This window comes from Rhipicephalus microplus, chromosome 4 (assembly GCF_043290135.1).
Source record: "Rhipicephalus microplus isolate Deutch F79 chromosome 4, USDA_Rmic, whole genome shotgun sequence".
In the NCBI taxonomy this organism is placed as follows: Eukaryota; Metazoa; Arthropoda; class Arachnida; order Ixodida; family Ixodidae; genus Rhipicephalus; species Rhipicephalus microplus.
This window is the reverse complement of record NC_134703.1, coordinates 12805894-12823847: the sequence shown is the minus strand read 5'-3', so window position 1 is coordinate 12823847 and position 17954 is coordinate 12805894. Positions and strand designations below refer to the sequence as shown.

The 17954-nt window shown below is 44.0% G+C and overlaps 1 protein-coding gene across 2 annotated transcripts in view; it reads left to right on the top strand.

Annotated features, from left to right (window-relative positions):
• Positions 1–17954, top strand: part of LOC119171633 (retinoblastoma-binding protein 5 homolog) — an 85222-nt gene that overhangs the window by 29245 nt on the left and 38023 nt on the right. For both annotated transcript variants that reach the window (XR_012894833.1, XM_037422420.2), the window contains exons 9-11: positions 7125–7278; positions 9851–9922; positions 11997–12181. Coding sequence is in view for 1 of the 2 variants with exons in the window: in XM_037422420.2 (XP_037278317.1) it covers positions 7125–7278; positions 9851–9922; positions 11997–12181 (411 nt within the window). In the remaining variant the exon portion in view is untranslated. The remainder of the gene's footprint in view (positions 1–7124; positions 7279–9850; positions 9923–11996; positions 12182–17954) is intronic.

Sequence of the window (17954 nt, the reverse complement as noted above, 5' to 3'; positions counted from 1 at the left end):
GCCACAAGGTAATGCAACGTAGCAATACTAGTGAGTGGCAGCTGAAGTAACCCAGTCTCGCTAGTTCCAGCACAAAAGAAAAAGAAAAAAAAACAGTGTCGTAGTGAACTAAAACTTACACCTGCGGAAAACAAAACATGCTTCACCGGAATACAGCGGTGACGCGTGGAAAACATATAGCAATGTCTGCGCAATGTTTTCGCAATGTCAGCGCGCCATGATTTGGGAGAATATTAAGTAGTTAATTATGGACAGTTTAACGAATTCGTGATATATGCGAACCCCCGATCACTCCAGCAATTGAGCACTTGCATTGGTGAAGGAGTTCTTGGCTGCAATGCCTATTTCGAAAAGAAAGTTTGAAAGCTTCAATGGTCATGTTTTCAAGCCAAAACACATAGTAAATTCCATCGTAGTGGCCATTATTGAACTCGCAGTTTAAAACATAAATAATGGGCGAATGGTCGCAGCATGACGTGCTTACGGTGCGAGCAGCAAGTGACATGCTGCCCACGTGTCACTACTGTGTTGCAGTGAGGATGACTTGTTTTCCACAGGCGTGCATTTCAGTTAATTCCGACAGGACTTTTTCTTTTGGAGGCGCAAGCGAGGTTCATCGTTCCGGCGTGTTAGCGGCAAAATTGGGACCCGGTATTGCTGTAAAATATAACCCTTGTAGCCACAAAATAGCTGGCACAGCAAACAACGAGCCTTGGTTACTTCAATAAACAATTGTATCGGGCCAGTTGGTATGAATCCATCTTGGTTGGAAGCACGTCTAATAGTGGCAGCGCTTCCGACCAAGTTGGTTACTTCAAGTAATTACAAGTTTTTTTCATTCCACTTTTGTATGTTCTGTTAATTCGAAAACCTGGGTAACTCAAAGATTTCTCATGGCCCCAGTGAATTCGAATTAACAATGTTTTACTGTAAATGGACACTAGTTGTGTAATTTTCATGTCCATTTTTGGTGCTTATTACAGCATAACGCAATCATGAATGTATACACAGCACAGGTAGGCTACTGGCGCATTTTCATTTTCAATTTTGTGTGCCAATTTTTAATACTTTCACTTCCACTTTTGGAAATAATGAATGATTTTCAGTGGTCCCTTCAGATTCGTTGTATCGAGAATTCACTGTATTCGTGCTGTATAGCGCTCCAATCACAAGCATGCGGACACATTCACTCTCCCGCTCACTAATAACACCAGATGTGGCTTCTCTGTCACCCCTCTTTACCACCTTGTCACCATTTAGTTCCAGCGACATGCTTTTGGAGTGCAAGGACCCATACCTTGCCTTGTTGCTCAACTATCTTACCGATCTATTTGTTGTCCCTTAGATGATAGTGTTACGGTGCCAGGCAGTCCACTTTTCCGTGCGAGACTACATTCTATACCGCAGTGTCCACATGCCAGACGGGCGAAAGCGGCTCTGTGCTTCTCCTCGTCATTTTTACTCTGACGCCTTTCTCATACCTTGCAACCACTGCCCGGCTCTGCTCGCCCATATGACCATGTTGGTATTGACTTGTACGGCCCGCTTTCATATAGTGGCTCAGCATATTGGTGGATTATTGTCGGAATTGATCACACGTCACACTATGCTGAGATTGCAGCTCTCCCTACATTGACTGTCTGCAAAGTTGCTGTTTTCATTCTTTGCAACTTCGTTCTATGCCACGGTGCTCCGTGAGAATTACTCGGCGATTGGCGTCACGTGTTCCTATCAGTTGTTATGCAAGCCCTCCTCGCTGAATGCAATGTCATTCACCGGAAATCGTCTCCCTACCATCCACAGACAAATGGTCTCACTGAGGGGTTCAACTGCCCACTCAGTGACATGCTGAGGATATATACCTTGTCGGACCTCACCAAATAGGGCACCGTTCTGCATCGTTGTGTACAATTATAACACAAACCTTTGTATACAACACCGTGATTCAAGCAGCTGCTGGCTTTTCCCCTCTTCTTTCTTTTGTTCAGCCTTGAGCCTTCAGTTCTGACCCGCGGGATACCATACTACCGTACCTACATGCTGCTTCTGAGTGCACCCAAATTTTCGAAGTTGCACAACACGGCGGAAACTGCCATGAGTTGCTTTGTTCGCTGACAAGTAAAGCTAAAAGTCTACAAAAGACACGACATGATGTCATTCATCACCCAGCTCATACATTTCCCCCTCGTTTGACTACGCGCCCGCGTCCCTGGCCTCTCTTCTGAACTTCTGGTTTGTTACCATGGTCCATACCGCGTCATTTGACACCACCTCGCTGCTGAACTACATTGTCGAGCTCCTCACACCATCGTCAGACTTGTGTCGTCGACAATGCGAGATCATGCACGTTGACCGTCTAAAGCCGTACTACGAGCAAGTCTTTATACCTAGTCACTGAGTTGCCAAGGTGGCTACACTTCACCTTGGGAATATTGTTGTGGTGCAGATGCACCAGCCTGTGCAAGAAGATGACAAAGGAATGCTGCTGTGATAGCGTGAGGGCCTGTGCGGTCTTTGCGAGCCTTGCTGTGCCTTCCTTTTTCATTATTACCTCATTGTCTTTGTTAATCTCATCAAGGAACCTCATTGAAACTGAAACATAGCATCAAATCGTGTATGCACAGAAGGCAACGAAAGCTGAATCCATTTCAACTACGTGCAACGCCCTAATGCTCTCAAAGATTCACAGCACACTATGTATTGAGGTTCTTGTATTCATACAGCTGCTGATGCTAACGTAAGAGTATATTGTCATCTGGTGTTCATCTATTCTTCATGTGATTTTCAACTAGCCTTCTTTTTCTGTTGAGAAAAAGACCACATGGTCTAGGTTACTTAAAATCTCGATACCGATCATTTCTAGGCGTGCTCGACAGTTTCGTATCGACACCTTACTGATTAAGTTGAGCATATTTAACATAGTTACATATAATATTTGTGCACTGTAAAAGACATAACTAGCTTGAACACTGCCTATCAAGTTGCAATGGCTGTCATTAGTGCAAAGCTTTTTGCTACTGTTGAAATATCTGCTAATACAGTGTTATCTTGGGATAGCCAGTCAAATTACGGCAGACACGTTTAGGTGCATTTATGTAAAAGATGTAATTAAAACTTGGAGGATGCTTGAGATTTGCTTTCAAGAGAAAAATGCAATAGCGTAATCAAACGGTGTTCATATCGCCTTCCTAATCTTTCGCCTTTGCAGTGGCGACCTAAACCATGCCGAAAGGAAAGCCCAAGTGCAGAGTCATCCGTTATCGATGCATGCAGCATGACAGAACTCGGCCGCAAGACCAGACGGCAAAGGGATGCCACTTAAAAGCAGGGCCGTTCGCTCTTTGCACCACCTTTCGGGGGTTGTGTCAAGCTGCTGAAAAACCTCCGAGATGTGCATACCATACTCAGTGACAACTTTTGTTGGCACTGAAGGAAAAGCTACGGAGGCGGAGCTTCTGCACATGTGGCAATACGCGAAGTAGTCCGTTCTGGCGCGCGTCTTGTAATGCTATGAAAAGTGGCGGACGCGCACCATCAGCGTTTCATGGAGACGCAGATGCCGCTTAGCGGTTGAGGTGGACATAAAAAGGCAGAATAAAAAAGGCACATAAAAAGGCAGGGCTTTCTCACGCATTCAAAAATGTGAAGTCACAACGAATAAATTAAAGGAATTAGTAATTATCTTAATGGTGTGAGCTGCGTCCTATCTCGAATAGCTCGACGTAGAAAATAAAGGAGGAATTGTTATGTTTCACGTTCATAATATGAGCGTTATTGTGGAACTACATTCACCTGCGGTAAGATTCGTGCAATTTGGCTTCGTAGCCTTCGCTCCAATGCCAAGAAAACCTGTCGCCGAGTATACCAACACTAAATGGTGGATATAGTAAATGGCTGACTATTACTATACTAGAGGATGTTTGTGTAGTGGCTGAGTGGCTAAGTGCATTGTGCCACGGCATTGTGGCACGGTGGAGGTCACTCAGCCAAATCTCAAGTGCTACTCGAATTGAAAATTTTATCATTTCTTCATTTGCATCTTCCTTCGCTCGCAACCGAAAACTCCGCCGACACCAATGCTGCAATTTCTGTGAAATGAGCTTGTTACTGTTCTTTTATTAATAGCTTACAGCTCATCATTATAATTGTTTTGGTGGCATTGTAGTTAATACATAAAAAAAATATGGGGGCACCTATGACTTTATGTGCAAAAAGCATTTACTTGTTGCTGAGTAACGTTGATGAGTTGCAGTGAAACATTGTTGAGCTCATAGCTGGTGTTCTCCCGAGTCTAGTGGATCATGTCGTATGAATTGCTGAGCTTCTTGTGCCTTTCATCAGTTATAAAAAGTGTGAGTGGGGTGACTATACAGAACTTTGGCTAAACAGCGCTACAACGGGACATGAAGGAAGGGACAGGAACAAGCCCTAACTAGTAACTGACATCTATGAATTTTTATTTCGCTGCAGTGGAATATGTATAGCGCTACAACAGGACATGAAGGAAGGAACAGGAACTTGCCCTAACTAGTAAATGACAACTATGAATTTTTATTTGGCTGCAGTGGAATATGTACAGCGCTACAACGGGACATGAAGGAAGGGACAGGAACAAGCCCTAGCTAGTAACTGACAACTATGAGTTTTTATTTCGCTGCAGTGGAATATGTACTCTTGAAAAAAAAAGATGAACAATAAGTTATGATGACAGCTCTCTTATTAGAACATAAGCGAAGATTACATGAGCAGGTCCATGGATGCCATCCTAACAGATGATTCATTTTGTGGGTGGTTCATGTGAGCCTCGTAAATCACCCTGGTGCACTGGTCTTCTTAGTATTTTGGTTTTGTCGAAGCGTGGCATGCGTCCACATTTTGTGCAATGTAGGACAAGGTTACTGCCCATCCCGTTCTTCGGTGTGCATGCATGTTCTCGCAACCGATCATTTAGGCAACGACCCGTTTGCCCAGTGTACGATTTTTCACAAAGTAGTGGTACTATATAATATTATATACTACACCCGATTGTCATTCAACAAACCGTCATGCATGCTTTTTGGAACAAGAGTTAATACAGTGTAGACCACTTATAACATAACCGCTTATAGTGCAGAACCGCTTACAATGCTGTCTTTTTCTACTCCCGTTTACCCTCTCATAGAAGCCGTTGTACACGCATACCGCTTATTGTGCAGTCCCCCAAGATAAAAGACCGGTTATAATGTGGTTGCCGGAAATTGTGCCAAACATGGTAGCGAGTGCGCTTCTGAAAGGACGCGCGACGCGCTGGGTGCGCTACTAGGGAGCGAATGAGGTCATTACTGAGGTGGAGGGAACACGGAGTGAACGAACGAAGGGCGGAGGGAAGAAAAACAAAATAAAAAAAAAGACCGCGAGAACTTTGCGGACTCGCCGAATAAGGGAGGAGGACGGTTGCCTCAGTGACCGATAAGCCTTTGCACTGGATCCGACGTGGCTACAGTGTACTACCACACACAAAGGTACATATTGTGGCAGTACAACGCGTGAACAATATCGTTACTACATGTGGATAATATCGTTAATGAAAATGAGGGCGGCGCATGTAGCGCTCAAATACTGGCTCGTGATTTGGTTGCGATGTCTTAAATTGGGTGCACAACTGTGAAATCGAATGGTTGGTCTTTCACCGAGTAAAATTCTATACGGGATTCGACATAGTTTCTGTGTAGTGCGCATAATCGAGGCAGTCTGATAGTCGGCAAATTTTCGCGATGGTGTTTTCGTTTTTGGACCCCCCCCCCCTCCCCCCGTTCGTGTTCGTTTCGTCGGCAACGTGTGTTTTTGGATGTTAAATTCTTTTAACGTTCAGAAATTTAAATGTTAGCAAGCGGGCATCGCATGTTTCGATTTCCGGACACGCGAAGCTGCATGCTCAACACGTTTCGCGCAAGTGCGATCCTTGAAAAAAGTTGTTTTGGTTATAGTGCGGTAGTGGGGATATTTGCGACTCCCGCAACTTACATTATAAGCGGTCTATACTGTAAAAGCTTTTTGCACGTTCACTTTTCTGCTCAATCTACTCACTTTATTCAGTGTGCTGAACACGACTGATATTGCTACCCGAACTGTAACTTTTTTAGGATGCACCATGAACGTACAGAATGATAGCCATATTCTTTTCTTGAATAACGTCGTGGCCATTCACAGGCCTTCGCGTGTAAGTTTCTTATAGAAGCACTTCATACACACTGTACAGTATAGGGGCAGGAAACTGGCCGTGGTCAATCTACCAAGTTGCGCAGAAAAACTATCGCTCATTTGATGTGAACAGGATCAGTTTCGGGCGTTCCGGAGCGCTGATATAGTGATGTCCCTTTTCACGACCTTTGAATGGGCTGACAAAAACGGCAAAAGGTTTTTTTTTCAGCGGGGCGAGTGCTTCCAGCAGAGGTGTTCGGGGTGGAGGGTCAACTGTAGGTCGAGGAACCTGAGGTGTTCATCAGTGGACTGTGTAAATCCCTTCAAGGTTGAATTTAAAGATTTCAGAGTGCATTTCACATATTTCACAAAGGTGAATTAAAAACTCAAGGTTGTCAGTCAGTGCTTAGTCCTGTACTCTCTTTCTTTGTCTGCTGGTAGTGCTGTTTGTCTGAAGTTCAGTATGTACCAACGAGCCAGCATTAGTACTTTATATCGGTGACACTACAGCTCTCTTCTGTACACCAGAAGCCTTGCTGTGTCCGCTTTGCAGCCGCTCACTCTGCCTGTCACATTGTCAGGGACTTCACTATCTGACCAATCACCTAACGTTCAGTTTTAAAACAACCTAATTCACAATGCTCTTCTGTTCAAAACCTGGTTTTGCAACTTTCGGTTTTGTTATAGCCACATGTGCAGTCATGAAAATGGTGTCATTTTCTTGCCACAGTTTTTTTAATACAAAGGGGTGACACGATGTGCAAAGTAATGCTGTTGCTTTGATGAGCAAACATTAACTACCATAGCACAGTACCACCAGAACATTCACAATTAACAAATGTAATGTATCTAGAGCACTTGCAGGCTGTTACGTGCTCTTCATCTCTGTGAGACAGCTGCCAGCTGTGGCCAGCCTTGGTGTAAAGCAGAAAATTCTCTTCCAGAACCATGTGGAAGAAGTGCTGCTTTTCGGGTGACGGGGAATACATTTGTGCTGGCTCTGCCAGGCAGCATGCTCTGTACATCTGGGAGAAGAGCATTGGAAACTTGGTCAAGATCCTGCATGGTACCAAGGGTGAACTGCTGCTTGACGTTGTGGTGAGCAACTCATAGTATATGTCAATTCACTTAGTTAACACTGTTCCAGTGTGTATCAGCTGAGCTCGTTGAAACATCACCAATGCTATTGGGCAGTTTTTCTGGACTTCCCACGCCAAACGTTTCCATCCGTGTACTGAAAGAGAAAGTTATGATGGTGCCAATAAAATATGCGGAGAAAAAAAAAATGCCAGGCCTGCATGGAATGCACATTAAAGCTGATGTAATGGCCTTCATATAGCTCGTTCTAAAACACTCTTGAGAGGAGGTGCCATTTAAAACAGTCTTTTTTTTTCTTTATTGATATAGGCTTTTATGCTGATTTCAAATATGTAGTTAGTTTTGTAGTAAGGGGAAATGCTACTCGAAGATACTTTTTTTTTTTTTTAATATTCACCCTAGAGCAATGAAACTTGAGCTGTTTATGGAACTTTTTTTTGCTGATGTCAAATATATAAATACATTTCTTGCAAGTTGCTTACTTTTAGCTCTGCGAAATGACAAATTGAAAACCTTAACCCTTTTACCCCCCTCTTTTCATTCCTGAACTTCCGTAATGTTTTACGATTCATAGTTCATAATCTTTGAAAAAAAGTGTGGAATGCAATTAACTAATTTGGAAGCACATACAAAATATGTAATAGGCGTGAAAAATAATAGACGTAAAAAGTTTATATTTCACATACCCTAGGAAAGGTTTACATAGAATTTTTTTATGCAATAAAGTATTGAAATTCAAACTAAATAATTGCATTTGCCAAACTTTGGAAAAAATTTAGGCAAAATTTCATGCAGATCCGAGCACTATAAGTGCCCGAAAAAGGAGGGGCACATTGAAAAAAATGGCAAAATTTGTGTTTACGAGTTTTAAAGTTAAAACTGAGTTTTCATTTATGGAAGAGATCATTAAATATGATGAAATTTGCACACCAAAAAGAACAACCCTTCTTGTAGTGGCAACTGCGACTAAAATACGCCAGCCCTATGAGTTTGTCCCTCTCGGCTTTTTCGAGCCGACTCCTCACAGACATTTCGCTTACAGACAGGGCAATGAAACGCTTGCCAAGCTTCCGCTCCATCTGGCAGAGCCTTGTGCCAACTGCAAGCTAGGAAGAAGTTCGACAGGACTGCAAAATCCAAACTAAGCGCAGTGTCATGCCATTTTGCAGCCATGTTTGCGCCACATACTGTCGTGCATAATGGCAATGTCGTCCCTGCTAAGTTGTTTCACTGCAAGCTCTTTCAACCTCGCAAGATTGGTGCTGACGTGATCCACTGCCCCATCACGAACTTTCCGGCTGACGGGCGTGAATGACTTTTGATGCATTGGTCTTGATTTTGATGCATTGATCGCAAGTTTGGCATTGATCGCAAGATGGTTTGATTTTGATGCATTGGTCGCAAGTAAAAGCCACACAACGACTTTCACTTGCGAGCAATGATTTTTTCCTTCATAATGGAGATAATTACATGAGAAAAGCTATGTTCAGCTGCGCTGCTGGACAAGACATGGACCCCGCAAATAGGTTTCACAGCACATACAGGCGCGCAGTGGCCAATGGTGGTCCCCGATCCGTACCACGTGATAAGCCAGTCGCAGCGCTCGAAAAACGTGCAGAAGCGTGCTTCTTTTTATTATTTCTTGCGCCGCATCAGCAAGGGAAACTTGTTGCTTGAAGAGTGAGGCTCGACTCTTCGGCTAATGCGATCAACAATGGCGAGCGGCGGCGCTTTATCGGCGGCAAGGTGCTCGAAGACTGCACACTTTGGACCTTTTCACAGGCACCTTGTGCTCTTTAGATGCAATTTAAAGCATTTCCAGTCAAGTCTCGACGTGTATTTTTTTTTTTTCATAACAGTAGAGGTACTAATCTTATCAAAACAGGCAAAAATAAAAATCTGTAATTTAAAAAAAACTCGCGTTTTTTGACCCACATCTCCCCTTAAGTTGCACAGTTTTCGTTTTATGCCAAGACAATGTGTAAAGTATAGCTCTCGTTAGACAATCAATTTATGCCACCAAACTTTTATGATTCTGAGGCATTAATGACTCATATTGCTATATCTTAACTGTAGAATGAAAATAACTATCAAGAAAGTGCATATAAAACATTTTAATAGACAGAAATATTGTAATGTGAGATTTCTTAGAATCCTCAGTCCATACTATAGTATAATCTCGATGATACAATTACAGTTTATGCATATTTTGTGACTAATTTTAAGGTTGCTTTGGATGGACTACATTATATCAAATACACCGTGATTCAGTGCTACTATACGAATGATTTTTCCGGTTAACACGGATGATACGAATTTGCGATTGACTGCTGCGCGCAATGCGGCTTGTTTGTGAGAGGAAAGCTTCGTTCACTCTGGGCCTCTGATGATTCCTGATGATTCCTGATGCACTGATGAAGTTCTGATGATTCCTGATGCACTCCTTAATGAATTTAACGAAGGTGACACACAGTGTTATAACTATTAGTATAACTACAGCAGAATTTGTGTTGACACCAGAAAACAACAAAGTTGCAATTCTAATATGCTAACAATATTTTACGTCTTGCAGTGGCACCCAGTACGTCCCATCATAGCATCCATATCTAGTGGAGTGGTGTCTATTTGGGCCCAGCCACAAGTGGTTCGTACTGTTGGTTTTCATTAATAGAAAGAGCTTCCAGTATAAACACAGTCATTTGCTCAGCTTGATGGTGAAGTTAAGCTACTTTTAGCTGATTTAATAATGACATTATCACAGTTAAGTCCTACTTGTGTTGATCTTTGTTCAAGAAGACCAGTCACAGTAGCATGGTGGTCATGGCATTGTTTAGATGAGTCGGATGCCACAGGTTTGATTTCTAGCCACAGCGGTCACATATTTGGTGGGTCTAATTGCAAGAACTTCTGTGCGTGTACTGTGCATGTGGACTTGTGTGCCCAGTTAAAGAAGTTAATAAAACCCATAGTGTAGGTACAGTAGGTTCATATTTGTTCAGCGAACTGGGAGTGTGGGAACACACAACAGACAGAGAAGAGTCACACAGCTCGTGCTGCTGCGTAGTTGTTCCTCCGTCTGTTGTGTGTTCCCAGTTCGCTGAGCAAATATTAACTACCAAATAGCCCGGCTTTCTATTCTGTTGAGATATAGTAGGGCCACACCCATTTGTTGCAGCCTGCACTTTGTCTCATATATTTAGGACGGTGACTGAATTTTCGTGATTTTTTATATCGCACCCACATTTTTGTCTAGCTTATCAAGATTATCATCACCACGTCTGGGTATGCTGCGCAGACGTTTTTATTATTTTTTTTCTAGCGAGGTGTTGAGGCAATCCATGCATTGGAACAAAAACATTATGCCGCAGAATTGGCATCCAGATTTTAATCATTCTGCGGATTGGTGTCGTGTTGTTCGAGTCATCTGATGCCAAATCGCCTTCAGAAATGACCCATATATGAGATTTGGAAAAGGCGTAGCTTCTTTCAAATCTTCTGTTCAGTAACCACTCCTTCCCACTGCTTTGACCTCCTTCACTGTTCTGGCTCTTGTGGCGATAAATTTCCCTATTGGGGCCTGCTAGCTGAGCTAAGTTGTACTGGTGTCTCACAGGCACTTTTAATTGCGATCAGTGTCGATCTCGATTAACCACAATCCATATTAGGTGCTGCTACACGGTTACTTTTAATCACGATCAGGCGTGATCGGGATCAAGGCTATTGCGATCCGCGCATCCCTATCTGCCTGAGAAATCGTGATTTCGCTGTCTGCACCCCCTAGTCGAGCTTGTTCAAAGCACAATAAACAAGAAAATCGAGCATAGTTCAATAACAACACTTTAAAACAACTAGATGTTTATAAAAAAGCAAATTTTAAACTGTTTAAATTGGAACAATATCTGAAGTATTGCTTATTTTAGGATTCACACCGACTGCATCTAGTTATGGGAAAAGCAGACAACAAGCAGTCGACCGTTGCCTTCAGCACTTTGTTCGACTCTTGCCCCGACAGAGCTGTTGGGGCATCTCAAAGCAAACTGATTATGAGTGTCGCAAGCTTTTCGGCTATGCCGCAACCTACGCACACTTCATGGTCCAATGGAGAGACCTTTACAGTAATTGACCGCTGGCAGGAGCGACTGGAAGAGACTTGAGGTGCCAGAAGTGAAAAACTGGCACGTACAATGAGATTGACGCTTCGCTGCCACTACACGGCTATGGGCGGGGGCCATCAGAAGTAAAAGCGAAGGTTAAGAATCTCACACAGCAATACAAGTAAGTGCTAGGAAAATTTTATCGAATGATGGATTTATGAAATGACTATTTTGGCAGCATGCAAAGTTCTTGACATTTGAGCGGTTTTTATACGATTAACATTGCTGATAAAGGGCTCTATAAATATACCGTTCACTGAGTTGTTTCAGTGGCATGTTTTACGGCACACAAATGCTACCTGGGGCATTTCATCTCACTCAAGCTCAAACTGAATTAGCTTGGGCCGTGTAGCAGCGGTCATAATGTTGATCGCGATCGAGAAAACTGATCCAGATCACCATGATCACGATTAAAAGTGCCCGTGTGACAACCGTATTAAAGATCCCAGTTATAGGTAAATATAACATATCAGAATTCATTCCGAGTCTAGCTTTGTAACATACCTCGTAATTGTAGCGTGGTTTCTGTTTTCTGAAACTGCACAATTTCTTTCAAATACATAGGAAAACTGGAGTGCATTCGCCCCTGACTTCAAGGAACTGGATGAAAATGTGGAGTATGAAGAGCGTGAGAGTGAGTTTGATTTGGAAGATGAAGATGCGAGCCCTCCTCAGCATACAGAGAAAGAAGAAGAGGATGGAGAAGTTGATGTTGAGACAGTTGAGCCCATAGTTGCATTTTGCAGCAGGTAAGGAGTCAGGCAGTGTTAGCGCTACTACAAGGAGTGCTGTCCACTGTTAATTATGTACTTGGCAAAATAACCTTGGAAGTGGATTTTATTAGTTCAACTAGTTGTCCAAAAGGTCACAAGAAGCTTAGACGCAGTTGTCGACACTGCAAAGTGCTTGAGCGGGCACATTCCTGCTGCATGATTTCTTCAGGCCCTTTGACCAACACTCAATGTGAGACACTTAGTAGCACAGTGAGCATTCAGATAATAGTATTGACACATGTGTTCTGTAGTCATTGCTAGCGTGTCTGGGTGAGGAATGAGTACCGTGTCCGCTTTATGCAAAGTGGTCACCTGCAAGTGCTGATGGCTGAATCGCTGAATGGCTAAATGGTCACCTGAATGGCTGATGAGGTTAGGCGCTACCTGCAAGATTGCAACATTGTCAGAGCAACCATGCAGATCACAAGCGAGCCAAGCCAAGCTAGCCTATTACATTTGGCGTGCATTGTAGTGGGCTTACTTCATCCACAAGTTAATTGACAGTAAAGTCTGCATGCTGCACTGTGCTTCTTGTGTTGCTCGTTTGTGGTGGACATTTTTTTTTTCTTTAGTGTGATGCTTCTATGGTCAATCTCAATCCGGTCTGCTGAGTGACCACGCTTACTACGCATGCGCGTCCCCCCCCCCTCTGTCGCCTCACGACAACGACACAACCAGCGTCTGCAAGTCTACGCTCGCTTCCGCCTCTCTCTTCTCTAGGCATCCAGATTCTCGTGGATCCTCGTGGCGTTTACACCTCCATTGTGCATGCGCGCCCCCTCCTCCTCCTCCTCCTTTCCTGCACTCCCCCATCTCTCGCCTCGCAACGCCATCACAAGCAGCGTCTGTTAGTCTACGCGTGCTTCCACCTCTCTCTCTTCTAGGCATTCTTCCCCACGGTGTTTACACCATCATTGTGCATGCGTGGCTCCTCCTCTCATGTGCTCTCCCCTGTCTCGCCTCATAACGTGAACACAGGCAGCGTCTGCTAGGGTATTTCTTGATTGAAAACATTGACTGCTCATGCTGCACAACTTTTCACTGGCCACCACATATATACGCACCAATTTGGACCTATAGGGGGGGCTTTGAAAGCTGCACGCAGCTCCACTTGTGGTGCAGCAGGCATGCAACGCTGAGAATTGTATAGAAGACAGCAGCTCCTCATTGCTTTGACAGATATGGTGGCAAAAGTGCCCGTGGCCGGCGTATTGGTTTTTCGAGTTGGGAGACATTCTTCTGCAGTACCACTACAAGTAAATGGGAAAACTTTCATGAAAACGACCACGTTTTCTATGTTAGAAAGATCCTTGCTGCCCGTCCTCAGTATACCGACGGCAATTGCGTACGTCAGGTGTGTCTAATTCAAGATGCTTGCTTCATAACTATTGCAGTATGCTGCCATTTTTTTACACTTAGAATAATATTGCTGGGTGCCAACTACCTACATACTTCCAAGAAACTCAGAGCACTTAGAAATAACTGTGGCTCCATGGCCATTTGCTGGAGAAATCATAGCGAGGGGCCGGCGGCGTGCTAGTTTGTTGCGGCTTTGTGCCACAGAGATTTTCAGCCACCGAGTCTGGTGAATTTTGTTGCTTGAAATTGTCGCGCCGTCATCCTCGCTCATCATGATCATGGTCCTTACCTCACCGCTCGTGCAGCTATGCTAAGAGCTTGAGGCGCGGGCGAGGAATAGAACGCGCAACGATTTCGGCCAGAGAGGACGCCGCAGCCCCGTTTTGTCTTTTGCTTCACCTTGTGAAGTGGCTATCACTTTGGCCACTGTCATGTCCGCCCTTGTGACGTCTCTCTCATTCACTACAACCTCTTGCATTGTTTATGTTGCTTTGCGAAACGCACACCCATCACTACAGCATTAGCAAAGCTTAGTTTTCTCTCTGTAGTTCTGCCACTCTTTGCTCTGCATCATTTTTTCCTAACATGCAGATTGTTTACCAATCAAAGAAAAATACTTCTGGATGAACCACTCTGAAGGATGCCATTCAATTTATCACTTACAAAGGTTCTTTCCTTTGGGGCACAGCAGTAGGTTTTAGCCAATGGAGTGTTCGCGATGACCAATGCAATTTACTATGCGAGACGAAACGAATCGAATGCTAAGGTTATTTAAATAAAGCCCATTCTTCAACAACATTAGTGTTCTTTTTGTGTGAATTAGGCTAATTACTTCTTTCGAAAATGATTTATTATTGAGCATTTTTAGGTTAGCAACAAATTCCTTTATATAGCAAGAGTTGTGTTTGGGGCACGCGAAGGTGGCCAGTCGGTAAACGGCGCCCGACAAAAAGGGAAGTTGATGAAAAGAGGCTGCCCAGACGCAGACTAAGCCGTTCTTCTCGGAATGCATTTTTGTCGTCGAACCCCGTGAGTCTTTGTTCACCACACCTTGTGCTGGGGAGTCACCCGCACCGCAGTAGCCCTCTCATAGTACGCCAGACTGAGAAATAAGTGGTAGCTGTCGCGACACGGCTCCCGACAAGATAATGTGGCGCCATGCTGTAACAATACGTGTGGATATACGGCAGAATCGTGTCTACTAACGCCAGACAGCCGACCGGCCGTCTAGACAGGATTGTTTTCGCATAAAAGTATCATTTAAGCTGTACGTCGTTGAAATGACGGATTTCTTCTTAGCCGATGCTCGGAGGATAGCAAAGTGTGGGAACGCAGAGGCGGAGACCCATCTCTGAGGAAAGGGCAGTTGTTTGCTCCATTTGGTGGAGCATCGAGTAGGGGTTTGTCCCACGAGGCGTCCCACGAGGCTGGTATTTAATGAAGAGAAATGGAGAGAAGGGAAGCTTGGTGCTTGAGAATGAGATCGGGAAGCGGGGACAGAGGCCGTGCTTAGTGCAGACTCTGATCCAAGGTTGATACTACAACGAGAAGTTGGTGTCGATGTGTGGAGTATACGAAGGGCTCGGCAAGTAACGCCGACGTTGATTATAATACATGCCAGTGCTCACTGTACGGTTGGTTAAGTGGCCACCCCGGCCTTTGTTTGTAAATAAGTGTCTGTGTGTAAATAAACCGAAATTTGCCAGGAAGTGAGCAAGCAGTCCAGTCCTTTAACGTGTCGTCGTGATCATCTGAACCATCAGGATTACATACATCATCCCAATCTTAACTGCAAGGCACCGCTAATTTCATGGCCAATCCCTCGTGGTAGGTTGCGCCAGTTTAATAAGGGTCATCATCATCATCATCATCAGCCTGGCTACGTCCACTGCAGGACAAAGGCCTCTCCCATGATCAGCCAGTTAACTCAGTCCTGTGCTTGCTGCTGCCAATTTATACCTGGGAACTTCTTAATCTCATCTGCCCACCTAACCTTCTGTCTCCCCCTAACCCGCTTGCCTTCTCCGGGAATCCAGTTAGTTACCCTTAATGACCAGCGGTTATCCTGTCTACGTGCTACATGCCCAGCCCATGTCCATTTCCTCTTATTGATTTCCACTGATATCTCTTAACCACCGTTTGTTCCCTGATCCACTCTGCTCTCTTCTTGTCTCTTAAGGTTACACCTACGATTTTTCTTTTCATTGCTCGCTGCGTCGTCCTCAATTTAAGCTGAACCCTCTTTGTAAGTCTCCAGGTTTCTGCTGCATAGCTAAATACCGGCAAAATACAGCTGTTATATACCTTCCTATTGAGGGGTGGTGGCAATCTACCTATAATAATTTGAGAGTGCTTGCCAAATGTGCTCCATCCCATTCTTATTCTTCTAGTTATTTCAATCTCGTGGTTCGGCTCCGCGGTTATTACCTGCCCTAAGTAGACATATTCTTTTACAACTTGAAATGCACCATTATCTATCTCGAAGTTCTGCTCTCTTACGAGGTTGTTGTACATTACTTTCGTTTTCTGCAGATTAATTTTAAAACCCACCTTTCTGCTCTCCTTGTCTAACTCCATAATCATGAGTTGCGATTCGTCCCCTGAGTTACTCAGCAGTGCAATGTCATCGGCGAAGTGCAGGTTACTAAGGTACTCTCCATTAACTCTTATCCCTAACTGTTCCCATTCTAGGCCTCTGAAAACCTTCTGTAAGCACACGGTAAATAGCATTGGCAAGATTGTATCCCCCTGCCTTACACCCTTCTTGATTGGTATTCTGTTGCTGTATTTATGAAGCACTATGGTAGCAGTTGATCCCCTGAAGATTTCTTATAGTATGTTTATATATGCTTCATCGACGCCCTGATTTCGCAGCATCTGCATGACTGCTGATATTTCTACTGAATCAAACGCCTTCTCACAGTCAATGAAGGCTATGTATAGTGGTTGGCTGTATTCTGAGCATTTCTCTATTACCTGATTGATAGATTGATAAGGGTGAACCAACCCATCAAAGTCTTAGCTTAATCCCACCGCGTTCGCATAATGCTGCTGGGTGGCTAGTTGTGTTTACAGTAATACGCTGCGTAACACAGTTCGCCCCTTGATTGATGGTCCTATCAGCCCAACAAAGCAGTAATTGACCTCACATTGCATTTCCCAAAACTGTGAAGGTATATGGCGAGTTAATAATTAATAAGGTCCATAAAAGCATAAAGCATTCCATCAGATATGAGCTTAATTAAAATGCCTTGCTTAACTCTCTTTTCTCGTGAGCTCTATGTCGGCAGGAACATCACAAAATATCATTGCATCTGCATAGGTGGGGTCTGAGAACAATTCAAGCATGCAGCGGCAGAGGGAGCGGCAACCAAACACTTTTTACATCTCACAACCGTAAATCACTTATTTCGTTGCCCAATAAAGCAGAGAAGAGTTGAGCAACTGTAAAGCTTCATTCCGGCAGGACGTGATGTGTACCTTGTGATGCAATCGACTACGCAGCAGTTCATGATTCCGATAAACTACATGCTAGCAAGTGTTAGGGGAAGGTTTGGTTCTGCTCGGGCTCTCAACGGCCGTCTGCTCTGACAGTAGCTGTTGAGGGGCAGCGCGCCGCCAGTCGCCATGCTCGGAGTGCATATAGATTCTGGATTTTGACCTCCAGGGTAGTGCCGGGGGGGGGGGGGGGGGAGAGATTTCTTCAGTGTTTTGTTGAACTATAAAATTCGCAATGCGGGCATTAACTAAAAGTGGACTGGTGGGTTTTTGTGTCCTGTTGGAGTCTTCTGTCTCTCATTGCCAATTAACAGCAATTAGCATGTGCGTGCACCTCACTGCGTGCTTTGCATCTCCCGAGGTTTCTCTCTTCTGCAACACCGCACTGAGCGCCAGCTTCAATGCCACCGCCAGTGTAAGCGCTGAAACCGTTTCTTCATTTTCAAAAGTAAATTAGAAGCTAAAATGAAGGGGCTAAGAACACCTACTTCAGCAATGCCTTTTCTACACTTATAAAAAAAACTAGAAGTCGATTAGTCCGGCATAGTCTATGCTGTCATTGTTTGTTCTTGATGGCCGGCCGATCCTCCTCAAATCCTGAAGCGATAGTAAATGTCTCTAATAATTACTTCATATCAGTTTTTTTTTCTACTGATAACAGCATCACTCCTTGATCACTGCTGCTCTTTCTAATCTTGGATTAAGCTCTTTTGGAGTACATAACCATATACTAAATCTTGAGGTTTCGAAACGATCCGACCCGAGTGGTAGTTCGTGTACGTTTCTAAAGTAGTATTCAGAATAATGTGTTGACTATCTCACTGTAATATATGAAAAATTTATAATCTCTGTAGCAGTTCCCCAGCTGTGGAAATTGGCAAATGTCGTGCCT